This window comes from Phyllobates terribilis, unplaced genomic scaffold (assembly GCF_046119375.1).
Source record: "Phyllobates terribilis strain yellow unplaced genomic scaffold, ASM4611937v1 Scaffold_12__6_contigs__length_324123572, whole genome shotgun sequence".
NCBI lineage: Eukaryota > Metazoa > Chordata > Amphibia > Anura > Dendrobatidae > Phyllobates > Phyllobates terribilis.
The window spans coordinates 281,275,111-281,288,106 of record NW_027362772.1 but is presented as its reverse complement, the minus strand read 5'-3'; the positions used below and the strand labels follow the sequence as shown (position 1 = coordinate 281,288,106).

Here is a 12,996-nt window from a genome sequence, read left to right as displayed (position 1 = left end):
GGTCCAGAACGCTGCTTCTGGTGCACACCCCGGTCTAATATCTGCGGGATCGGTCCCGGTTCTCATTACCTCTAATGGATCGCATATAAGTTGGTCTTCAATCACATTTGCTGACCTCTATCATATAGTGACAGGTTGCCTAAACTAATTTATTAATTCCAGAGAAAAGATTTCAACAAAGGCGGCTTCTATGTTGTGGTTGTTGTGAAGACGGAGGATGAGGCGTGTGGTGGGGGTCTGCCCTATTATCCATTAGATCCAGGTACACCTCGGGCGCTCACCGTCAGCTTCTGCCTTGGATGTTTTTCTTTTCCTCTAATACTTGACTATTATGTTTCAGATACCCCCGTGGAGCACGGAGATCGTCAGAAGACCCTGGACGTCTTGGTCAGCCCCGCCATCAGCAGTATGTAGACTGAATTCATGATCAGTTACACCAGGGGTATATATACGGCCCCCATTATCTGATGTCCCCTACCTTCGAATTTTGGTCTCCTTTATCATCTCAGAAAGGAGACTTGTGCTTTGTCCATTGTAGTATATGAGGGGTGTGACGGTTTACGTTACTACCCTATACTACAATAATGATGGCCGCCCTTCTGCACAGCTGTTTCGCCTTTTTTTTCTTTCCTCTGGGGTGCCAAATGTGGTAGGAACAACCCTTCCCTGGATAAGTGGAAATTTAGACCTTACTAAACCTTGAGGACTGGATGTGATCGGGGTATTAGGAGCTTGGCAAGTTCTCACCTTCCCCCTGGCGGGTCATCATAGACTTCATGCACCACCCAGCTCTGCAGTCCTGCGGCCAGGGGGACTAGAGGGGATTCAAGTCGCCCATTCTGGTGATTGTCTGTTTTCCCAGATCCAGTGGATAGATGATGGCTTGCTCAGCCAATAGAAATGGGATCAGGAGGTCAGGAAAACTTTTTATCCCTGTCTGAATGGCGCGACCGATCACATACCCTATCGCTGCTCCATTCGTTCTGTATGGGTGCTGAGCTCTGCTGTTTATGGCAGCCCCATAGAGAATGAATTCAACGGTGGTCAGGCGTCCTCTGACCCCGTTTTGCCAATTTTTCAGACCCCCCACCTTTCCTGTGGATACTTAATAACTTATTTTCACCCCTTTAAGTCCCATAGTGCTGAACCCGATGAGCTTTAATCCTAGAGAACCCCTTTTTAAAGGGATTACTAACTTTTCATCCAGATTGTAACTATATTCTCTGTGTACGACCAGGGAGAAATGCCGGCCTCTGTCACCCATGTGCTTCTTCCCTCAGAGACCACTTACGTCGGGGGGATGCTGTTCTGTCTGGGGGTCTTCCTGTCCTTCTACCTCTTTGCACTTGTTGTATACTGCTGGGAGCAGTGGAGGTAAGAAAGGAACGATAGTGATAGTGTATATATACGCGTCCGTCTATGCTGAGCGTGATATGGGGGGCTGCCATCGGTCAGTACTAGGGTAAATTGGAGGCAATGCCTAAAGCAACAGGATTCCTGCTCCAATTTTGCAGAGGTTTTTCGGCATTGTCCCCATAACTTTCCCTATATATGTTTATACATTGCTCGTGTTCCTATAACATACTTTCTCATATTTTGTCGTCTTCAAGTAGAAAAAACAAGAAAGAAGCCGGCCTGCTTCACTCTGTAGGATCCTTGAATGATGAAACAGGTAAGCTATGATCCTCCATGTATCTCTGGCACGGCCATGTTGGATACGTCCTGTCCTTCTGCCAATATCTCATTTTAGTTAATAATTATTCTCCCCATGACGTAATCATCTCAAAGCACTTTTTTAATTTTGTATTAAAACGTCACAATGTACAGTCATGGCCAAAAGTTTTGAGAATGACACCAAAATTATATTTTCACATGATCTGCTGGCCTCTGGTTTTTATTAGTGTTTGTCTGATGTTTATATCACATACAGAAATATAATTGCAATCATATTATGAGTACCAATAGGTTATATTGACAGTTAGAATGAGTTAATGCAGCAAGTCAATATGTGCAGTGTTGCCCCTTCTTCTTCAAGACCTCTGTAATTCTCCCTGGCATGCTCTCAATCAACTTTTGGACCAAATCCTGACTGATAGCAGTCCATTCTTGCATAATCAATGCTTGCATTTTGCCAGAATTTGTTGGTTTTTGTTTGTCCACCCGTCTCTTGATGATTGACCACAAGTTCTCAATGGGATTAAGATCTGGGGAGTTTCCAGGCCATGGACCCAAAATCTCTGTTTTGTTCCATGAGCCATTTAGTTATCACCTTTGCTTTATGACAAGGTGCTCCATCATGCTGGAAAAGGCATTGTTGGGCGCCAAACTGCTCTTGGACGGTTGGGAGAAGTTTCTCTTGGAGGACATTCTGGTACCATTCTTTATTCATGGCTGTGTTTTTAGGCAAGACTGTGAGTGAGCCGATTCCCTTGGCTGAGAAGCAACCCCACACATGAATGGTTTCAGGATGCTTTACAGTTGGCATGAGACAAGACTGGTGGTAGCGCTCACCTCTTCTTCTCCGAATAAGCTGTTTTCCAGATGTCCCAAACAATCGAAAAGGGGATTCATCAGAGAAAATGACTTTGCCTCAGTCCTCAGCAGTCCACTCGCTGTACCTTTTGCAGAATATCAGTCGGTCCCTGATGAGAAGTGGCTTCTTTGCTGCCCTCCTTGAAACCAGCCCTTGCTCAAAGAGTCTCCGCCTCACAGTGCGTGCAGAAGCACTCACACCAGCCTGCTGCCATTCCTGAGCAAGCTCGGCACTGCTGGTAGTCCGATCCCGCAGCTGAAACAGTTTTAAGATACGGTCCTGGCGCTTGCTGGTCTTTCTTGGGCGCCCTGGAGCCTTTTTGACAACAATGGAAGCTCTCTCCTTGAAGTTCTTGATGATGCGATAGATTGTTGACTGAGGTGCAATCTTTGTAGCTGCGATACTCTTCCCTGTTAGGCCATTTTTGTGCAGTGCAATGATGGCTGCATGTGTTTCTTTAGAGATAACCAAGGTTAACTGAAGAGAAACAATGATACCAAGAACCAGCCTCCTTTTAAAGTGTCCAGTGATGTCATTCTTACTTAATCATGACTGATTGATCGCCAGCCCTGTCCTCATCAACACCCACACCTGTGTTAATGGATCAGTCACTAAAACGATGTTAGCTGCTCCTTTTAAGGCAGGACTGCAATGATGTTGAAATGTGTTTTGGGGGTTAAAGTTCATTTTCTGGGCAAATATTGACTTTGCAAGTACAGTAATTGCTGTTAAGCTGATCACTCTTTGACATTCAGGAGTATATGCAAATTGCCATTACAAAAAATGAAGCAGTAAACTTTGGAAAAATTAATATTTGCCTCATTCTCAATACTTTTGGCCATGACTGTAGAGTAAAAAAAAAAATGCATGAGAATTGATTTTCATGTGGAATAAAAAATAGACAGGGGTCTTATAGTATGTGATCTGCAACCTGCGGCACGCCAAGTATTCTGCAACTACATCTCCCAGCATGTGGCTGTGAAGATATGCTGGGAGATGTAGTTTTATTACAGCCGGAGTGATTGCTGACCTTCTGTATTGGATATCCTCCTATATGTTAATAACTGTATTTTTTTTGTTGCTTTTACCGCTTACCATTTCCAGCCTCTCTGCTCGGTAAGAGATTTGGGGGTCGGCAGCAGTGTGTGGGTAACCCTGCATGCAGCGTCTATTATCCGGCACACTCCCGTACTCCAGTGTGACTAATATACAACGTACCCATCTATTGATCCCTGTGGAACGGAAATTGGGCTAACATTTACTAACATTGCAATACCTGGTTTACTCCCTAAAATTAATTTTAACCCTGGTCCAAGCTTGTCACTACTGGTGACGGGGACGGCCTTTGTATCTGTAGGAATCGCTTGCTGTAAACTTCCAAAAGTTTCCGAAGTTTGTTTTTTGCAGCTGGATTTTTATCTATGATCTTAGAAATGCTACATGGATAAATATGCAAACAAGTCTGCATTTAGCATATGCTAATACGCCGCAGATCCCCTGGCGAAATCCACAATCGGAGATCTTCAGAATAAAACTTGTAGGTGTGAACGCACTCCACAGAAATGTGGAGCATTTCTTAGGTGGATACAAATCCAGAAATCCCGCGGTGGTTTGTTTGCTTTCTGCCGCCAACTTATTCTCTGTGTGAACATAGGCAGCAGCGTTTGTATCCTATACGCCATTTTTCTGCTCATCCTTCCCAGTGTGTAAATGTTGTTGTACTTGATGTTCTGCTTTCACTGATCTGTCTCTTCTTTCAGGGAAGTCGTCTATAGATCAGCGATATGATGGTTGTAGTTATGGCTCCATAGGTAAGATCTCGTTACTGAAGGGGGACGGAATTGAAAATGTATGCGGTGCAGCATAGTATTTTATTTTAAAATCAGCACTCTCTCGAATACTAAAACTTGCTTGTGATCCACAGTGTTTTTGTCTGGCTGCAAATGAGTTTGTAAAACAAACTTGATACGTCCTGGGGGAGAGGGAGAGCTGTGTGGGTGGGGAGGGGGAGAACTGTGCAGGGGGAAGACTGTCCATGCACCATGAAAACTATAGACGTGACTCCTGCCAATTTCAAGGTAGCAGTGCTTAACGGGGGAGGAGGAGGAGATCTGTGGGGGGTGGGGGAGGAGGAGGAGATCTGTGGGGGGGGGGAGGAGATCTGTGGGGGGTGGGGGAGGAGGAGGAGATCTCCTCCCCCCCCCCCCCACAGATCTCCTCCTCCACCCCCACACATCTCCTCCCCCTCCCCCCACACATCTCCTCCTCCCCCACCCCCCACACATCTCCTCCTCCCCCACCCCCCACACATCTCCTCCTCCTCCCCCACCCCCCACACATCTCCTCCTCCTCCCCCACCCCCCACACATCTCCTCCTCCTCCCCCACCCCCCACACATCTCCTCCTCCTCCCCCACCCCCCACACATCTCCTCCTCCTCCCCCACCCCCCACACATCTCCTCCTCCTCCCCCACCCCCCACACATCTCCTCCTCCCCCACAGATCTCCTCCCCCCCCCCCCCACAGATGTGTGGGGGGTGGGGGAGGAGGAGGAGATGTGTGGGGGGTGGGGGAGGAGGAGGAGATGTGTGGGGGAGGAGGAGGAGATGTGTGGGGGGTGGGGGAGGAGATGTGTGGGGGGTGGGGGAGGAGATGGGTGGGGGGTGGGGGAGGAGATGGGTGGGGGGTGGGGGAGGAGATGGGTGGGGGGTGGGGGGAGGGAGGAGGAGATGGGTGGTGTGTGGGGGGAGGGAGGAGGAGATTGGTGGTGTGTGGGAGGAGGGAGGAGGAGATGGGTGGTGTGTGGGGGGAGGGAGCAGGAGATGGGTGGTGTGTGGGGGGAGGGAGCAGGAGATGGGTGGTGTGTGGGGGGAGGGAGCAGGAGATGGGTGGTGTGTGGGGGGAGGGAGGAGGAGATGGGTGGTGTGTGGGGGTAGGAGATGGGTGGTGTGTGGGGGGAGGAGATGGGTGGTGTGTGGGGGGAGGAGATGGGTGGTGTGTGGGGGGAGGGAGGAGGAGATGGGTGGGGGGAGGGAGGAGGTGGGGGGAGGGAGGAGGAGATGGGTGGTGGGTGGGGGGAGGGAGGAGGAGATGGGTGGTGGGTGGGGGGAGGAGATGGGTGGTGGGTGGGGGGAGGAGATGGGTGGTGGGTGGGGGGAGGAGATGGGTGGTGGGTGGGGGGAGGAGATGGGTGGTGGGTGGGGGGAGGGGGAGGAGATGGGTGGTGGGTGGGGGGAGGGGGAGGAGATGGGGGGTGGGTGGGGGGAGGGGGGAGGAAATGGGGAGGGGATGTGTGGGGGGAGGGGGGAGGAGATGGGGAGGGGATGTGTGGGGGGAGGGGGGAAGAGATGTGTGAGGGGAGGGGGGAAGGGGAGGAGATGTGTGGGGGGAGGGGGGAAGAGATGTGTGGGGGGAGGGGGGAAGGGGAGGAGATGTGTGGGGGGAGAGGGGAGGAGATGTGTGGGGGGAGGGGGAAAGGGGAAGAGATGTGTGGGGGGAGGGGGGAAGAGGAGGAGATCTGTGGGGGTGGGGGGAGGAGATCTCTGGGGGGAGTAGGAGGAGGAGGAGATCTGTGGGGGTGGGGGGAGGAGATCTGTGGGGGGTGGTGGGAGGAGGCGATCTGTGGGGGGAGGAGGAGAACTGTGCAGGCGGCTCCAATTACACTGTGTGCAGAATTATTAGGCAAGTTGTATTTTAGAGGATTATTTTTTATTATTGATGAACAACTATGTTCTCAATCAACCCAAAAGACTCCTAAATATCCAAGCTTAATATTTTTGGAAGTTGGAGTGTTTTTTTTTTAGATTTGGCTATCTTAGGAGGATATCTGTTTGTGCAGGTAACTATTACTGTGCCGAATTATTAGGCAACTTAATAAAAACCAAATATAATCCCATTTCACTTGTTTATTTTCACCAGGTAAACCAATATCAGTGCACAAAATTTAGAAATAAACATTTCTGACATGCAGAAACAAAAACCCAAAAAAATAGTGATCTGTATAGCCACCTTTCTTTATGATGACACTCAACAGCCTTCCATCCATAGATTCTGTCAGTTGCTTGATCTGTTTTCGATCAACATTGCGTGCAGCAGCCACTACAGCCTCCCAGACACTGTTCCGAGAGGTGTACTGTTTTCCCTCCCTGTAGATCTCACATTTTATGATGGACCACAGGTTCTCTATGGGGTTCAGATCAGGTGAACAAGGGGGGCATGTCATTATTTTTTATTCTTTTAGACCTTTACTGGCCAGCCACGCTGTGGAGTAGTTGGATGCATGTGATGGAGCATTGTCCTGCATGAAAATCATGTTTTTCTTGAAGGATACTGACTTCTTCCTGTACCGCTGCTTGAAGAAGTTGTCTTCCAGAAACTGGCAGTAGGTCTGGGAGTTGAGCTTCACTCCATCCTCAACCTGAAAAGGTCCCACAAGTTCATCTTTGATGATACCAGCCCATACCAGTACCCCACCTCCACCTTGCTGGCGTCTGAGTCGGAGTAGAACTCTCTGCCCTTTACTGATCCAGCCTCTGGCCCATCCATCTGGCCCATCAAGAGTCACTCTCATTTCATCAGTCCATAAAACCTTTGAAAAATCAGTCTTAAGATATTTCTTGGCCCATTCTTGACGTTTTATCTTATGTTTCTTGTTCATAGGTGGTTGTTTTTCAGCCTTCCTTACGTTGGCCATGTCCCTGAGTATCGCACACCTTGTGCTTTTTGATACTCCAGTAACGTTGCAGCTCTGATATATGGCAAAACTGGTGGCGAATGGCATCTTGGCAGCTTCATGCTTGATTTTCCTCAATTCATGAGCAGTTATTTTGCGCCTTTTTTGGCCAATACGCTTCTTGCGACCCTGTTGGCTATTTGCCATGAAACGCTTGATTGTTCGGTGATCACGCTTCAAAAGTTTGGAGATTTCAAGACTGCTGCATCCCTCTGCAAGACATCTCACAATTTTGGACTTTTCAGAGCTCGTCAAATCTCTCTTCTGACCCATTTTGTCAAAGGAAAGGAAGTTGCCTAATAATTAAGCACACCTTATATAGGGTGTTGATGTCATTAGTCAACACCCCTCCTCATTACAGAGATGCACATTACCAGATTTACTTAATTGGTAGTTGGCTCTCAAGCCTATGCAGCTTGGAGTAGGACAACATGTATAAAAAGTATCATGTCATCAAAATACTCATTTGCCTAATAATTCTGCACACAGTGTACTGCCAATTACAAGGTAGCAGTGCTTAACAGGCAGCTGCCCCATAGGGAATGAATGGTGCGGCGATCTATGCAGTAGCCTAGGTATCCATGGTTACGACTACTCATATAGTGACAGTTGTTAGTGATCGTAACCATGGATACCTAAGCTACTACAATGCCCTGCACATGGGGTAAGTGACATAGAGAATCAGAAGAACTATACTACATTTCTAATTGGAAGTATTTTCTAATATTATTATTACATCTAGTACATATTGGGATAGGATCTTGGAGATAGGAATACCCCTTTAAGTGTTGTGAGCATCCTAATGAATTCTGCACCATGTACTCCAGTAAGAATGGTGTTGAGAAGTGGGCAGGAGGGCACCTCCATGTATTAGAAGTACCAGAAATTGGCATAAATGGATTTAAAGTTTTGGCGCACAGACAGCCACAGTGGCAAAAAAATTCTTCTTGAATACATTTGGTATATTTTACTCTGACATACTTTGGACCGGCTCATAATACACTATTTTAGCAGGTTCCCCCATAGTTTTTCCTTGAATCTTGTCAGGTTTGCTCACTGCTCTTCTTTCTTCCTTTTTTTGAGCAGCGGAGAACAGTTCAGTTGCGAGTCCGGATGGTACAGAAAGTCTGATGTCTTCAGCCGAGGCCACGTACAGTTATACAGGTAACGTACAAGGAGCGGTTCATACGGAGACAATGTACAAACTATAAATGTTCTTGTATGGGGACAATAGGGATCAATGTGTCATTTGCATTACTTGTGTTGCAACAATGGAGTAGGTTTCCCTACAGTCTCATATGCATATTGCCTCTTCAGAGAGCAAGAGGACTAGAACTCTAGCGCCACCTATTGAAAGTAGCAAGCCTAAAAGTCAATTTCAACCAATTTACATATTCAATTTGCCAGAACAACATTGCATGGCCTACAAGTCTCCTTACACAGGCATGTCGCTCTCCACAAGGAGAAACATTACTCCTCAAGACTCTGCAGTCCCATGTAACACATTTGGAAATCAGGATGGGCAGTGCCAAATGACAAACTTGCCACACCCATTGGGCATTACAGCCCTGCTCTCATTCAAGTGAATAACGACATGCTCGACGGCGCTTCCCAGGTCGTGTGCATGGCCATCAGGTATTGTGCAGCTCTCCCAGAATGGTGCGCGTGTACGATAGCTGCTGGCTCCGCACGTATCATGAAAGGCAACTGTGGATGCAACATCATCAGCAAATCTATCCTCCCGATGCAGAAGTGAGAGGCCCTTTTGCATAGGATGATAATCGGCCTCTCAAACATGGCCGTGATCAGCCGATGAATGAGTAAATGCTCGTTTGTCGGTTGATCACATCTTTTAGTCGGCCTAAATAAAGTTTATACAGGCATTACATTTCTCAGGGTCTAAGGGGATCATTCTCAATTTTTATTAAAAGTATTATGGGAAGATTTTGTATCAATATCTAACACATCATTTCTCATTTCTAAGGCCAGGAGCAGTTCAAGCGCCGCTCCCTGAGTGTTATCCAGCGGCCTCTGAACTCATTATGTGGTACTACAGAAAGCTTCCAAACCCAATAGAAACTTCTATTACCTCAATCTCTAAAAACAATCAGAGGCAGTCCGACTCCGAAGGTGCCGCTTACTCTTAGTTTGAAGCCTTTATTCTTTTTCTACAAAGTGCCAAGAAAACATTGGGCTACCTGTTATTGGAAAGCCTCAAGGGCTGGAAGGGGAACCCTCATTACTCCTGATATGTCTGTTTTTAGTAAATACATATATTTCCCATGATATACCAGTTCTGGAGAATCTTTTCTTGCAATTCTACGTTATGCCATTCTTCTTTTATCCCTCCTTGAAATTTAGGAATAAATTAACAACTGGACTTTATCATTCTCCTTGTTAGTGCCAGTTGGTGTAGGAACAGCCCCTCTAATGTTCACCCTGTGAGAATGTGCAGGAATGTGCCCGCAGTGACTCCCACGTGACCATTTATTCATACATTTCCAGGAGGGATAATGGAGGAACAGCACATCATAAAATTCTAAGAAATGATCCACTAGAATTGGTATTTCATAGAAAATGCAGGTAATTATAAAAGATCTGTCAGGAGAGGGACAGATTCCCTGTAAGTGAACAGATTTTGAAAAATACAAGATAATGAAGAAAATAAAGAAATAGGATCATTATTATGGCTGAGAAGGGACTGCCTCTGCTTCTCATTAGAGAGTGTTCAATCCTGCTCTTGTGTGCAGCAATCACTTTAATCCATAATGGGGTTATTTGTAAAATTTGATTGACTTCTTCCTCCCTGACTTCTCCCTCATCCTTCTCTCTTCTCCCACGTCCTTCTCCCTCACCCACCCCACTTCCGTCTTCTCTCCCTCACCCACCCCACGTCCTTCTTCTCTCCCTCACCCACCCCACGTCCTTCTTCTCTTCCTCACCCACCCCTTTCCCTTTCCGCTCTACCACATCCCATGTTGATGGTAATGGTCCAGAGATGGTGTACGTGGCTGTCAGCGGCAGTTCAGCCTTCCATATGGACAAGTATATTGTGTCACTGACTTTTTCCGGTGCCGCACGTTTCAAGACGTCAAAATTAGACACTCAATTCATTCTGTAATTAATGCTAATTAGATGATCTGCATTATAATTTTATGTTGTATAGCAAAGTACGATGAATATGGAAATATAGATACTAAGTCTTTATAACCATGTAGAATACAGTACAGTCTGGTGATCACGTGGCGGGTGTGAACAGTGCCAGGTGACTACAGAGTGGTGGGTGGGAGGAGGTGTAGCACCAGGTGGCCATTGTCTGGTGGGGGGAGGATGAGGCGCCAGGCAATCATGGAGAAAATTGGGGGAAAGAGTGAGGCGCCATGCAGCATGGGGAGTGGTAGGGGGTCTCAGCTGGCACCGGGTATGGTGGGGGTGGTGGCGTCATGTAGATGAAAGTTCCCTGAGATGCAGTCACTGTTGGATACATGGTAGGACCCTGTTCACATCTCGTGATTGGCCTCCACTCAGAGTATACGTGAGGCTGTTTTTTCCATAGGGTTCCATTAACCCTACAGCAGCCTACGTCCGGCCGTCTCGCATTCCCTACAGTTGTTTTGCGCGGGCCGGGACGGGCACATATGACTTCCTTTTAATTGTCCCCATACTGTCTTCAGCTGTAACGTCCGTTTTCTTCCCCGCAGATAAATCTCTGGAGAATCTGGTGCCTCGTCCTCGCTTGGAGTCTCTGAGCTCCATAGAAGAAGACGACTATGACACTCTGACCGACATAGAGTCCGATAAGAATGTTATTAGGACGAAGGTAACGCAGATTGTGAGGTGGGGGAGGGTTGTTATACGGTCTTGGGACCTTTTTAAAATACTTTCTAAAAACTTTGCCGGCAGTGTGTTAAAAACTACCCCCAAATAGTGTTGTTTATACCCGTATCTCCTTCCATTTTCCTCATCACCGCCACTTGCCCGTTTAGTCACATCATTCACTTCTGATTTGGGCAATTCTGCTCGGTCTAGCCCGACAAACTCCGTGTCTCGCACTGACCTCACCCTGCCGGTCCTGTGGTGCGGACTCTGTGCATGCGCCGGATCCTTTCCCAGGATCATGCAGTCCGCGCAGAGGAATCGGACCATCTCCCAGGAATTCGCCTCTGAATGGTCCTGATGTCACTTTTTTCGGAAAACCCTTTTAATGTGTGACGTCACCTACCCTAGTTGTCCAGCTTACTTCCTTCTTTCACAAAGAACACATGCATGCTCGGCCGAGCTGAGTGTGCTTGTCTGGGGTGTTCGGGAGCAATATCTGCCAGTTCAATGTTGATTTGGCCGAAAGCTTTCTAATGTGTATGGAAAGCCTTGGTGGCCAATTCTAATTGGCAATGGGGCTGGGGGGGAACGATGGGGGCTGGAAGTTGTACTCCGGAGGGAACGTCGGGGGCTGGAAGTTGTACTCCAGGTGGGGGGACGACGGGGGCCGGACGTTGTACTCCAGGTGGGGGGACGACGGGGGCCGGACGTTGTACTCCAGGTGGGGAGACGACGGGGGCCGGACGTTGTACTCCAGCTGGGGGGACGACGGGGGCCGGATGTTGTACTCTAGCTGGGGGGACGACGGGGGCCGGACGTTGTACTCCAGGTGGGGGGACGACGGGGGCCGGACGTTGTACTTCAGGTGGGGGGACGACGGGGGCCGGACGTTGTACTTCAGGTGGGGGGACGACGGGGGCCGGTGGGGGGACGACGGGGGCCGGACGGTGTACTCCAGGTCGGGGGACGATGGGGGCCGGACGGTGGCACACGGGGGTGATGGGACTGCAAGAAAATAACAGAATTCAGTGATTGAGCCGGGTCTGTGTGGGTGTGAGATTATAGCCTGTTTCGATTCTAACCATTTTGTCGTGTTCTCTACAGCTGAGAGAAGACATTTCCGCTGCTAATTGTCCTGTTTTTTTCAGCAATACCTGTGTGTTGCTGATCTGGCGAGAAAAGACAAGCGCGTGATGAGAAAAAAATACCAAATCTATTTCTGGTGAGGAGACGCGAGCGCTGCACGTATCACACCGTCACTTCATGTGCATTTATCCCCAATCAGATCTCTTTAACCCCTTCCTGCCGCAGCTGCTGTCGGCTTTCTAGTCAATGACGGCAAACTGAGAACTTGTACAAAAAGTATATTTCGCACTTCCTCAGGTCCCGGACGCTGCCCTTTGTTTTAGTCCTTCATATCCCGGCCCGGTGAATATTTGGTCTTGCTGTACGATCACTCCTAATTGCTTGTGTCCCCTCTACAGGAACATCTCCACCATCGCCGTATTCTACGCTTTGCCCGTCGTGCAGCTCGTTATAACTTATCAGACGGTGAGAGAATAGGAGAGGGAACATTACATGTGCACTCACACCCAGATATAACACATCTTTTCCCTTCTCTCTAGGTGGTGAATGTAACGGGGAACCAGGATATTTGCTACTATAACTTCCTATGCGCCCATCCCCTCGGGTCTCTGAGGTACATTATATATACTGTCCTGGAGATCTAGGAGAATATTGTATATCTGCTTATTTTTTCTTTTTTATGAACCTTTACACAAAGTAAATAGGTGGATAGATCCAAACCTACAGGGCTGTGTGGGAAAAAGTGATTGCCCCCCCACCTCCCCCGCTTTTCCCCTTCAAACATAAATTAACTGTGGTTTATCACATCTTTTGGGAAGCTGAGTTC

At 48.1% G+C, this 12,996-nt stretch overlaps 1 protein-coding gene across 6 annotated transcripts in view; it reads left to right on the top strand.

Annotated features, from left to right (window-relative positions):
- SIDT2 (SID1 transmembrane family member 2) overlaps positions 1–12,996 on the top strand; it is a 32,545-nt gene that overhangs the window by 10,192 nt on the left and 9,357 nt on the right. Inside the window, exons 8-19 of one of the 6 annotated variants that reach the window (XM_073657077.1) lie at positions 163–262; positions 341–406; positions 1,281–1,374; positions 1,614–1,672; positions 3,638–3,649; positions 4,294–4,344; positions 8,352–8,429; positions 9,250–9,312; positions 10,967–11,085; positions 12,233–12,306; positions 12,569–12,635; positions 12,710–12,783. In XM_073657077.1, coding sequence (XP_073513178.1) covers positions 163–262; positions 341–406; positions 1,281–1,374; positions 1,614–1,672; positions 3,638–3,649; positions 4,294–4,344; positions 8,352–8,429; positions 9,250–9,312; positions 10,967–11,085; positions 12,233–12,306; positions 12,569–12,635; positions 12,710–12,783 — 857 coding nt within the window. Of the gene's footprint in view, positions 1–162; positions 263–340; positions 407–1,280; positions 1,375–1,610; positions 1,673–3,637; positions 3,650–4,293; positions 4,345–8,351; positions 8,430–9,249; positions 9,313–10,966; positions 11,086–12,232; positions 12,307–12,568; positions 12,636–12,709; positions 12,784–12,996 lie in introns of all 6 variants that reach the window. The other 5 variants (XM_073657076.1, XM_073657079.1, XM_073657078.1 and 2 more) reach the window with 5 other exon arrangements.